Source organism: Bombus fervidus, chromosome 18 (genome assembly GCF_041682495.2).
Source record: "Bombus fervidus isolate BK054 chromosome 18, iyBomFerv1, whole genome shotgun sequence".
In the NCBI taxonomy this organism is placed as follows: Eukaryota; Metazoa; Arthropoda; class Insecta; order Hymenoptera; family Apidae; genus Bombus; species Bombus fervidus.
Window position 1 is genome coordinate 1,600,926 of NC_091534.1, and position 13,092 is coordinate 1,614,017.

Consider the following 13,092-nt stretch of genomic DNA (forward strand, 5'->3'; position numbering starts at 1 on the left):
CGTTTATGATGCGTACAAGGAAAAAGTTATAACGAAACACTTACGTGGATAAATATCGTGGCAAACATCTACCATCACGCCGTGTGTTGCAGAAGCTTTGTAAAATGCTAGAAGAAACTGGCAATTTCCATTCAAAGCATAAACGTTCGCACATTGCAAGAACCAAAGATAAAATTAATAGCATACTTGCCGCTGTCAATCAGAATCATCGTATTAATACACGGCAAAAATACCTCAAACTATAAGAATTAGTCAAACAAGTGTTGTAAGAATTTTCTATTCACAAAAATCTTTTCCTGATCGTATACAATTGCACGAAGAATTGCAAGGGACAAAGTTTCAAAAGCGTATGAAAGTTTGTGAGAGGCTTTTAAATAAAACAAATACAAATGATACATTTCTACAAAATATGTTGTCTACTGATGAGACCATATTCACGAATTTTGGTCAAGCCGTTATAAAAAATATGCATTATAACTATATACGATGACAAGAAAATCCACATTGGCTTCGTCAAATCTTATATCTTAATAATTGGATCTTTTTATACTGAGGGATCATTGCCTGGACGGAAATATTCCATTCTCATATCCCAAAAACTATCATCGTTACAAACAGATTTATGACTACAAACACTGACAACGTGGTATCAACAAGACGGTTGTCCTGTATATTACGCATGACAAGCGCATCAAGCGTTGCGGCGATCTTTCCTTAATGGATGGTTTGGACGTGGACCAGAAATTCCATGGCCAGTTCGATCTCCGAACCTGGCGCCACTCGACTACTTTCTTTGGACATTTAAAAAACGAGGTTTATCAGGAGCCAGCCGACACCTGAAGACACTATGGATCGAATTATTGGAACATACAAAGATGTAACTTCGGAAACGCTCGAACATGTGTCACTCGCTCTCATTAATAGTTTGCGTACTTACATCGAATGTAATGGACAACACTTTAAACATTATTTAAATTGAAAATAAATTAAAGAAGACCTCATATACTTTAGTAGTCTTTTACTCGGTATTCGATACGTTTTGAAATTTCAAGGCCAAATATTACACGTTATGATAGAAAAGCTCAGAGCAACTTTCATATCTCGATAAAGAAAAGAAATATTTAAAAAGTGGTTATTACGCTCGATGCCAAATCGATATCAAATGATGTTTGAAATATTCTTTTATACAACAAATAGTTTTCAAGCGAATTTAGGTGGTACGATTGATAATATTCATTTGAATATTATCGAGGTTAGTCGTTAAATTACTATGCCACTCAGCGTTTTTCTCCAGAGATGGTATTAAACGTGTTAGTTTATTAAAGAAACTTATTGTAACATGGTAATAGTCAACTATATTAAAATCACTTTAAACCTAAGTAATGAGATCGATAATCGTCGCTCGCTCAACGCTACCGTATGACTCGTTACACTGATTCGCTATACTGGTTGTAATAACGCTCGCTATAAAGACTGATCCGCTATCGATCGATGGACTTTCAAAAAGTTCAAACGTGATTTCGGTTGCCGATTACTCATAACGGCGATAATATTTTTGTCCGGAGTTCGTTTATTCTTGAACCTAGCAAATGAAAACTGCGTTGAAACTCTAAGCTACAACAATACGAATCGCTCCCGATTCGAATCCTCCGACGACTCATGTACCGCCACGCTCTCTTTAGTAAGAACTATTAAAAATAGATCCTCTTATAGAACATAAGGTGGTGATTTAGCGATATCGGTTGTTAATTCTTCTTTCGGATCCGTAACTACATATTATATCAGTGAGCTGAAAGAATTTTGGAATGGGATGTCTTGTAATCATTGTTCTTTTTCTGCATCTGAAAATTTCATAGCGCTTGTGTCTGGTATGATTTTACGCTTCTTGTGAGCTGTTTGTTTTTGGTCCAACATTTGTAGCTTTATTTACATGGTACATTTGATTACCTTTGTTGGTTATTTTGATTGGCGATATTTGTTGCGGCATTTAAGAGTTCTAACCATTTGGCAGCGTTCGTTGTCGTTTTGTTCCTCCTAAATTCACTGCTTGTCGCAGTTTCACTGACGCGCGGTTTCTCAGTCTGTTTAGCTCGGTTGCTCGGATAGGACTGTCACTGCAGATGCGATTTAAAATAGTAACAAATAATAAAGACCGAAATGGTACTTCGGTGCCAGTGTGCAGTGTTCTTTTTGGATAAAAAATGTCCACGATATATTTGTAACACTCACATAATCTGACAAGAAATATCAACATATCTTGCGAAACGTTGAACCGATGTCAAAGTTTACGATAATTCCCCTGCATTTACTCGACATTCATAAATTCAAGATCATGTCAAGGTCATTGTGATGAATTCGCCTTCTCATCAGTTACAAGACTATAAAGTCAAAAATACATAGTGTTATTTTCAAAAAATCAAGGCATTTTAAAATCAATGTCGTTTAAAAGTCTTTCAATTTCATTTATATGTAATCCAGCTTCTCTGGTATGATCCTTATCAACAGCAACTAATTTATCGAGACAGCATTTTTCATCAGCCGTACAGATTTCTTCATTGACAACACCTTGAAATTTATTTGTTTTATTAAACATATTCATTTGTTAAATACGCTATTGTCTCGTTAATTGATCCCCCTCAGTGACGAATTTTTTAATAAGCAGACCTAATGTATTTAGTACAGCCTACACTAACAATACCTATTCATCAGAGAATAACCTTTTTCTTGCGCGCGAAGAGGGGAACATGCAATTAAGCATACCCAGTAGCCCACGCCATACCCACTAAAAGCCTCCTCTCTTTCTTAGGCCATGAGACATCTCTTGCTTCAGGGTTATCCCTATTGACTGTCAGAATCAATGTTTTCCGCAATCGCCATCATTTGTTCCACGCTAAGTTCCTCACTATAAGAGTGATTGTGAATTTCTAATATTTTCTTCTATTCATATGCATCTTATGTTACTCTTGCCCTCTTTTTCTCTGTCTTATCTGCTCATGATTATTGTTTTCCAAATTTTATATACTTTACTTTTCTTGTCGAATATTCTCCACCAACGGTTACTCAAGGATGGCGTTGGGAAAACAACCCGCTTTTCCCGGGTTTTATCGCAATGAGCAATAACCCCAAGAAACGTTATGACGGTTCCTTAGGATTGTAGCGGATGATGTATAAATGTTTGGAATAATAAAATGACAAGAGCGATTGCTGTTGCAACCGTCGAAATGTATTTCGAATAAATTAATTAAATAACTGATAGCGTCGATAGACGTTCGTACAAAGTATGTAACAAGATGCAATAAATCGCTCGCGGATAACTCTATAATAACTCGTAGATACTCGCACGTCTCGATAATCGCTCACAATAGATAACTCGTAATAGATCGCTCGCGATCGTGTCCGCTTATCTACACTGGGGAGTTGAAAGATTCAAATTTGACTTGGAACGACGGTTGCCCTCAGCGGCGACATTGTTTTTGCCTGAGGATAATCACGCGCTAATTTTGTATGTCAAGGCGGTATCCTCAATCCGAGGCACAACAACAACGTGAGTCGCTCACGCTTCGTTTCGTCCTATAATTCATGAGTCGCCACAGGATTATTACGAGCTTCAGTTGATACGTCTTGACAGCTTGTAGCCATCTTGATCGAGAAGTAGATTATGGTTTATGACAAGATTATGCGTGTAACAGCTGTTATTATTTGCCGCCAAACTCATCCCACACACTCTTTAACTTATTGTATATTCCTCGTGTGGGTCGAGGGACTTCGGAAGTTTTCTCTATTTCATTTCTCAGACTGCGCCGCCATATACTTTACAAGGAAAAGGAGGAAATTTACAAGTGGAAAAATTCAAATGTACGTTTTGTTTGTAATTTCGTTGAAAATTAAGATCAATATTTTCTAAAAATTGTGATATAATTTTATTATACTTTCAGACTTGTATGTTCAGATGCAATAGCAAGGGGTGTAGATATTCCAAATGTACGGTTAGTCATAAGTTCAGTTATAAGGTTAGTCATATCTTCGCAAGCATATTAACGATTATATCCATAGAGCAGGAAGAACAGGACGCGTAGGTGAATCCGGCACTGCTATAACCATTCTGACACCCAAACAAGTCAAAATATTTAAGCATATGTTGAATAATGCGCATAAAGTAATACCATGTGTTGAAAAAATCGAACTAAGTGGTATTATAAATGAAATCGATTATTTTCATCATATTGATACTTGCTCTTGAAATAGAAAAACAGAACTTATTACGTGCAGAAGCTGTTAAATAAAATATAATTTAACTGAAAATTTTTACCTATAACTGAAAAAAATTGTCTAATAAATCAAAACCTTTTTCGAACCTATAGAATCCACTGAGTGATCCTTGTAGTAAGTATCCTATTCCAAACACGAGTCCGAATACAGAATTGCTCCAATATCTCTAGTTTTCAATAACAAGAATTTTTATAAAAACACGCGATTTGGTTGATGGCCAATATTTAAAAGTGCGCAAAACAATAGCAGATTGATTTAGTTTTAAATAGAGATAATTTTTCTGATATCGATATAAGGAATTGTTAAATGTTATAGTTTCAAGTGATTGTAAATTGTCATAGAAGCATAAAAGGAGTCCATGTGCGCAATTTCTATGTATTATTTTTCGGAAAAGTTCTTTATCTAAGACGAATTTTTTATACTGTATTCAATTCTATAGACATTTCTGGAGAAAGAGCCGCCCAGAAAAGATGTTAGAACTGTTTTTAATTCGTACAGGTCGAAAAACAGACGTAAACAGACGTGTATGTCAAATGTACGTTTTGTTTATAATTTCGTTGAAAATTAAGATCAATATTTTCTAAAAATTGTGATATAATTGTATTATACTTTCAGACTTGTATGTTCAGATGCAATAGCAAGGGGTGTAGATATTCCAAATGTACAAGTCATATCTTATGATCTTCCGAAACATATCGACGATTATATTCACGGAGATCACGACTGTTTGTCGCCAAGTCCTCTGTCCAGATCGGAGCTCCGTAGAGGAGCTTTGCTCGCACCACGCTGGCGTACAACCTACGCACGCCGACACCGGGCTCGCCTAGCCGAGACAGCAAACGTCCTTAGGCGTTCACCGTCGCCTCGGCCGACGGTATTATACGCTCGAAGTGAACGCCGAATGTCCAGTAGCTGTCGAGAGTTAGGCCCAAATATCTCATACTGGTCCCGACCCTGACCTCTGCCCCCACCAACTTCAGGCGATAGTCCGCCGGAGGCGTCCCGTAATCGGCCTTCCGGCAAAACCACATCGCCTCGGACTTCTCGGGGGATACTTCCAGCCCCAACCCTTTGTTCGCGGCAACCGCGTAGGCCACCGCCAGTTCCGCCAGACGGACGGTCCTGCTCCATGTTGATCCCCATACCAGCACCAACGTGTAGTCGGCGTATCTCGTCAGCGCCGCACGGCCCCCTCGACGAGGGTGCGGACACGGCCGATGCCATCGGCCGTAGATCGTCCCTTCCGGAAGCCAAAGTGGCTGTCGTGTAGCCCGGGTGGCTGCCAGCCTGGTCCAACAGACGCACAGGCCGGAAGGCGGAAGGCGGAAGGCGGAAGGCGGAAGGCGAGTCCGGGGAACGTCCATAAAAAGGGGAATTCACCCCGTGACAGACATCTGTCAGAGTTCTCAGCCTTGGGGCCAAGACTAAACATTCTAAGGGCACATACGGATGGTTGCCATAGGTTGATGCATCATTCACAGTATGTTGAGGTAGTCTGAGGAGCCGCTGTAAATCTTGGGGTTTAGTTAACTAACGTCCTTCAGATTGGCAAGCGGCCTTTGTTTTATCAGCCCGCATACCTGTCGCCTGTTGTGGGAGGATTTCCTCGACGAATCCGAGGACCTCGTGCCCGTAGGCACAACCCATCATACTTTTGCTCGGCAGCGTCGTCGTGACGGAAAGGCATTCTCTTGCTTGCAGTCTCATTAGCCAGAGACCTGGTGTGTCTGTACGATCGGTGAAGAGTGAATCGAGCGATCAGTGTATCACGAGGAGTGAGTCGAGTCCGACTTTGACTTTAAAGCAAAATATATCTGTTATCCCGTGAACCGTGAATTCGTTATATCGAATTTACGTCGTTACTGTGGTATCCTCGGGCATAAAATAGCGGAGTGCCGTACGAGAATGAAAATCGAGAGTCAATGTTTGTAATAAAACCGCCGAAAATAAAATCGATATTAACGAAGTCGACACCGAGGTGCTCGGTGATGATAAAGACCGATTGATTTCCATTCTCGAAGAATTTAACAGTTCGTTTATTACGGGGTTCCCGCGTACACGCGTAAATACGGGACAGTTAGAAATACGTTTGATCGATCCTAACATCACCGTACAAAGAAGCCCCTATAGACTTAGCGAGGCAGAGCAAAGAATAGTACGTGAGCGAATAAGCGAATTAATTAGGGCAAAAATCGTAAGGTCTAGTAACTCACCGTTCGCGAGCCCTATGTTACTCGTAAAGAAGAAGGACGGCTCGGATAGGTTGTGCGTAGATTTCCGAGAGCTAAATAAAAATACGGTCGCGGACCGGTATCCCCTACCTCTTATTGGGGACCAAATCGCGAGATTGCAAAAGGCGAGATACTTCGTTAGCCTGGACATGGCCAGCGGGTTCCATCAAATCCCCATTCATCCCAATTCGACAGAATATACAGCGTTTGTCAAAGGTAGGAAATATAGTTACATCAATTACAAAGCTGATCTTCCTGTAGTTGTTTCCCATATTTTATTCGATGCAAATGAAGTTCATGGATGAACAACAAACGTTGATAAAAATTTATAACGTTTTAAAAAGTGTATCTTTTTGTTCGGGGTGAGTTTTTGCAATGGCTCTTTGAATTCGTCTTGAAATTATCCTAGCTGTCGGCTTCATAATAGGACGTCCTTTAAAACCCACGGGTCTCTGATTTTTCTCTTCCTTCAATTTCAAAAGTTGCTTCGCGCGTAATTTACTCTTTACGGCAGGTGTAGTCTTTGGGAGCTTGATCTGTAAATGTGAAATATTTTCGTTAGAATCTGTATGCATTAAACGAATATTATTCAATTTAACGTTAAACTTACTCCACGCTTCTCTGCTAGAGCAAGATCTTTCTGTTCCTGACGTTTCTTTGCTGTCAAAATTGCTGCACGTTTCAGAACAGCTGCATATGGATTGAGACGTAACATAGCACGCGTGTTGGTCAATGGGTTCAAGAATTTGAATGATCAAGAATTTGCAATAACCCAGCGTAAGAAAAGTTATCACTACGTTTTCGAGCGGAAAATGAACGAGTGAGATTTTTCCGAAGAAAGTAGCTCCAAACGCGATGATACGAAACGGACGAGCAATAGTAACACGGCGACGAAATATCGTACATACTCTCTCAGCATATTTTTTTTTCGACCTCTACGAATTAAAAACAGTTCTAACATCTTTTCTGGGCGGTTCTTTCTCCAGAAATGTCTATAGAATTGCATACAGTATAACAAATAGTCTTAGATAAAGAACTTTTCAGAAAAATAATACATAGAAATTGCGCACATGGACTCCTTTTATGCTTCGATGACAATTTACAATCACTTGAAACTATAACATTTAACAATTCTTTATATCGATATCAGAAAAATTATCTCTATTTAAAACTAAATCAATCTGCTATTGTTTTGCGCACTTTTAAATATTGGCCATCAACCAAATCGCGTGTTTTTATAAAAATTCTTGTTATTGAAAACTAGAGATATTGGAGCAATTCTGTATTCGGACTCGTGTTTGGAATAGGATACTTACTACAAGGATCACTCAGTGGATTCTATAGGTTCGAAAAAGGTTTTGATGTATTAGACAATTCTTTCAGTTATAGGTAAAAATTTTCAGTTAAATTATATTTTATTTAATAGCTTCTGCACGTAATAAGTTCTGTTTTTCTATTTCAAGAGCATGTTTTAATTTATCAATATGACTCAAATAATCGATGTCATTTATAATACCACTTAGTTCGATTTTTTCAACACGTGGTATTACTTTATGCGCATTATTCAACATATGCTTAAATATTTTGACTTGTTTGGGTGTCAGAATGGATATAGCAGTACCGCATTTACCAGCGTGTCCTGTTCTTCCTGTTCTCTGGATATAACCGTTAATATGCTTAGGAAGATCATAACTTATGACTAACTGTACATTTGGAATATCTATACCCCTTGCTATTGCATCTGAACATACAAGTCTGAAAGTATAATAAAATTATATCACAATTTTTAGATAGATAGATAGATGGCTTTAATCTACTCATTGTATGCAATGTTTAATTAAAGAAACAAAACTGATTTGAAATAATGTTCATTAACAACATTAATTGTAATTAGAATTTAACATTATTTATTAACAAAACACGATAAAGTATCGAAACTAGAATGTAAATATTTCAATTTGCTATAAATAACTTGTATATTCGTACCACTGCCCGTAGGAGCAGATACACACGTATCCCTTAACCACCATTTTTGTTGCCTATCTTTATTACACATCGATAGCCAGGATACCATACTAGCTTGAACAGGAAATAATTTATTAATCCCGTTAGCTCTTAAAGCTTCAATAAGCTTAGAATCTAAAATTGAATTCATGTCGTCCAAGGTTGGACCGCTATTTAAATCAATAGATATGACTTCTGGATTAGCCAACCATTCTGGCAGAATTCTCTTAACTTCACGCTCCCTTCGCTTATTTTTTACACCCAGAATTATGAAATCACTATTCTGTCCTGATATTTTTTCTTGTGTTTCATTCGGGTCTGATGATTTATTAGGTATTTCATTATCCTGATTATCTGTATTTTCACTTTGCAATGTTTTATCTGCAGTTTTAATTGTTTCATTAGAACTTCCTTCGCTATATTTCCTCTTCTTTTTATTCTTTCTACGCTCTGAAACAGGTAATTCTGCCTTTCTTTTAACGTCACTCGATGTACTATTTTCATTCAAATTAATATTTTCTATTGGACATTTATTAAGATTTTGTGCTCTTTTCTTGTTCTTTTTATAATTCGATTCTTGTGCATTTTGAGAACTACTTTCCTGTATTTGATGATTAGTTTTAATAGCTCTTTCTACTTTACGTTCTTCTATTCTTTTTAATAATTCAGACAGATGATTCCTTTCATTTTTTGTTTCTTCTTTTTCACCCTCATATCTATCAACAAATAGAATATGTATATTAATAATAAATATTCTATCTATTAGAACTAAAAACTCGAGTACGATTAATATAATAGAATATCTATTTATATAGTTTAATTGACTAAATTTATTACTCGGTGATTAAGTTTATTAACACACATGTATGATATTTTTGGACATTTTTACATACCTGTTTATCACAAATAAACTCATTTTGTTTGCAATTTTACTCACGTGTTTTACACGTGTTTTACAGGTTATATTCTAACGTGTACTACCTATTCCACGGTTGTATACACGACTGTAACCTATATTAACCTATGCGTACTAACGCCACTCTAGACTTTAAAACCGGCTGTGAATGTTGTCACGATCGCGATCATCTTGTGGTATTATTTAAATAGATATATATTTACTTATGCATATATGTATATAAATAAATAAATATACATCTTCAAAAAGGCAAATTTTAAAATGGTATTATTTTAAACTTGTATTTCATTAAACTGTAACTATGTGTATTTACTATGTGTAAGAATAAACTTAATATTTCATCATTATTACGTGTGTACATTTATATAATGTTTAGAAACAATTAATTTCAAAAATATGATTAAAATATATATTAAAATTACATATTACTAATGTTAAAATCGTCTGCTTAAATAAGCCAAACTACTTCTCAAGTATGTAATTGAAAGTAATTTGTAATTTCAAATTTGTTAGAAGCTTACATACGTTGCTTACATAGGTAAGATACCAACAGAAATTACACATGTATGTAGTAGCAGATAATAGTAATATGATGACTATATTTAACAAATTTCAAATGAATATCGTTTTTGTAAGTTAAATCACATAATTTTTAACCGTTTTACTGTCTACAAAAAATTATTAATCAACTTTGTTAAACATCTCAATAATCATTTAATAATAAGACATACAAAAGACATTCGTACAGTAATTAATTTCAACAAAAAATATTGTAAAACATCGTTTATTAACAAAATTTTAACAAATAGAAAATATGTGCATATTCTCACAGGATTGCAGAATAACATTCATAAAAGGAAGATAGGATATCTCCATCCTCTGTGAAAATATTAATGCATAATAAGTATTTGTACAGTTATAGTTTAATGAAAAAAACTAATAAGACTTACATATAGAAGTAGAAATCACTAGCTTTAATTATTTTAATACTTATTGGGATCCCTTTTGATTTTATCATGGCTTGAAACCATTGTGTCATTGAATTTATCAAATTAATAAATAATCTGCTTGAAATATTTTTGTAAAAGTGATCTCTTTAAATCATTTCTTGGTAACTACATATTTTGCATTTCAAGTGATCTCATATATTTTCTGTATTCTTAAGTATTTCTGGACATATACAAAATCCATGTTTGCATATTAGCATTATGTTTTGGATTGTGATCTTGCATTCGATCTATATTAAGAAATGCTTTAAAGATTGATCTTTTAGAAGAATGGGAAAATATTTCAAGTAGAGTATTTATCAATTTTATAAATTCAGTGCCATAATGGCTTCAACTGTATGTGTATATATATATAACTAAAGGCAAAGATTAACAAAAATGCTATTACTAACTTTATTATTGATAAATATGTAGAACAACAGAAAGGAGTTGATAAAAATGGTGAAGAAAGAAACTGCATACATACATGTAAACTTATCTTGTAGAACATAAGGATAAAAGAAATGATCTGTTGGATCCTCCAGCTCATTATATTATATTTCTGTAGTTATTTTCTATAAGATAATAATAACAGAATCTGAACTATATAATATATATATCTAGTTAACTGTATGATAAAGTGACTTGGGTTTGTTGTCTAAGAATAATAGAATATTATATAAAAATGGACAATAAATTTGAATGAATAGATACACTGCAATGAACAAATGTTATCAGAAATAGAACTGAAGTATGACAATTACATGAAGAAAGAAAGTACTTGAAATCTAGTAATTTAAGATAAAACAGGATTGATTTTCACAAAATTTCATGCAAAGTTACTACATGCTACATATTATATAATATGTGCAGTATATACCAATATACTACATATTATACTAATATACTATACTAATATATTATGTAACATATATATTAGTATGATGTTTAAAATTATGAAACTTTAGTAAGTTGAGTTGAGCAAATTAATAAGGTTGCATGTAATAATTGTGTAATATGAAATATGCAAAAATTTGTAAATCCTTTTGTAATATCACAAGGTAAGCGATAAAATATACTACTATTGGGTATCAAGGAGGACTACTAATTAATTTCAAAGTAATATTTTGAATTACTCTTCTTTTTCTTCGATTATGTATTATATTAAAACAAAAATATAATATTCTTTCTAAAAAATGCAAATAGACATGAAAGTAATCTGGAATAGCTTTAAAACTTCCTGAATGAAATATGTTTCATTCATATTACTATATTTTATATAAGAAACATTCCTACATTTTTTATATTTACTATAATTTAATAGTTATTCTAAATATACATATATCTTAGGTTGTAAAATATACATATATATGAGAATAGTACATAGTGTGTGACTGCTGTGCTATAACATTATTGAAATAATTACAAAAGTATCTATAATATAAGCATATAGATTGCAATAGTATTGAAAAGATTTATAGTTACCCATAAATTATACTTACTTAAAAAATTTTAAAAATTAAATTATTAATATTCAAAAATCCGAAATTAAATAATATTGTATATTTTTCATGCAATATTTCGCTTTAATTTAAGCAGTACGCTTTATTTAAAACTAGCGTAAAGAATGCGTTGGTTTACTACACGCACATAGTTTTAGATATCAAAGTAACGACAATATTTTATATTTTCTCAATAGTAATTACAAAATTAGATTTGTTAGATTTATAACATTACGATTGATAGTACCATTACGCGTGACCAACATAATACGATTTCGATTTGTTATAAACTTTATATGTATATGCGCACTTATATTAACATTCGGTCATAGGTATGTTGATTCATGCGACAGATATAAATGGTGTATCGTGTATATCATATGACTAATGTGTTTGGATATTTAATTGAAATGTACATTGTCATAAGATACAATTAGAAGTTGTACTTCTTTTAATTGTATTGCATTGAATTTTGTTTTTCTACATAAATAAATATGGAATATTTATAATATATTTATTATTGATATAATAGTCATTTATATATAAGAAATTTATTATTTTATAAATATTATATAAAAATGCAAGTTGAGAAAAATTATTTCTGACATTAATGAGTAAAACAACATTATTAAAAATAAAGTTAGCAGTGCGATTTAATAAGCAATGAATTCTTAACAAAAATTTATGAAGTTTTATTGGAGATAAAGCTAATAGTTGTTAAGATATCTTGCTTCATTTTTCAATAATTTGCTGTTCATAATATCGATTTGACCGAAAACTATGGATAGGTAACTATTTGGTAATTATTAGGTTTTTGCTAATAAAACTACACTTTGACATTTTTAGAAGTATAAAACGCAATACAAAATGCGACATATAATTTAAAATTTATTCAAAGTATGGAAGTTAAGTGACAACTTCACACACATATATATATATGTAAGTTACATCGGTAAAGTAAAATAGATAGAAAGAAAGATAATTTCTAAACGGGTGAATAACGTCATTATGTTTCTCAGTTTTGTAATCATTACAGGTTTTTATCTAACAAGTGAAGGAATCTCGTTTCGTCACCGTTCAAAGAACTTAATGGATACGTATATATGATATTCGTAATACACATACAATGCGATGAATCACCTGATCTTGTTTCTTGAGAATCTTTTGGTGAACGGGAGTCCTAG

At 33.9% G+C, this 13,092-nt stretch overlaps 1 protein-coding gene across 1 annotated transcript; it reads right to left on the bottom strand.

The window, feature by feature from the left end:
• Positions 1 to 7,915: 7,915 nt before the first annotated feature.
• On the bottom strand, positions 7,916 to 9,566 carry LOC139996691 (uncharacterized). Its single transcript, XM_072021218.1, has 3 exons — positions 9,398 to 9,566; positions 8,487 to 9,220; positions 7,916 to 8,241 (listed from the first exon to the last, which is right to left on the bottom strand). The coding sequence occupies exons 1-3, from the start codon at positions 9,418 to 9,420 to the stop codon at positions 7,916 to 7,918; spliced, it is 1,083 nt and encodes a 360-aa protein (XP_071877319.1). The 5' UTR covers positions 9,421 to 9,566.
• Positions 9,567 to 13,092: the final 3,526 nt, after the last annotated feature.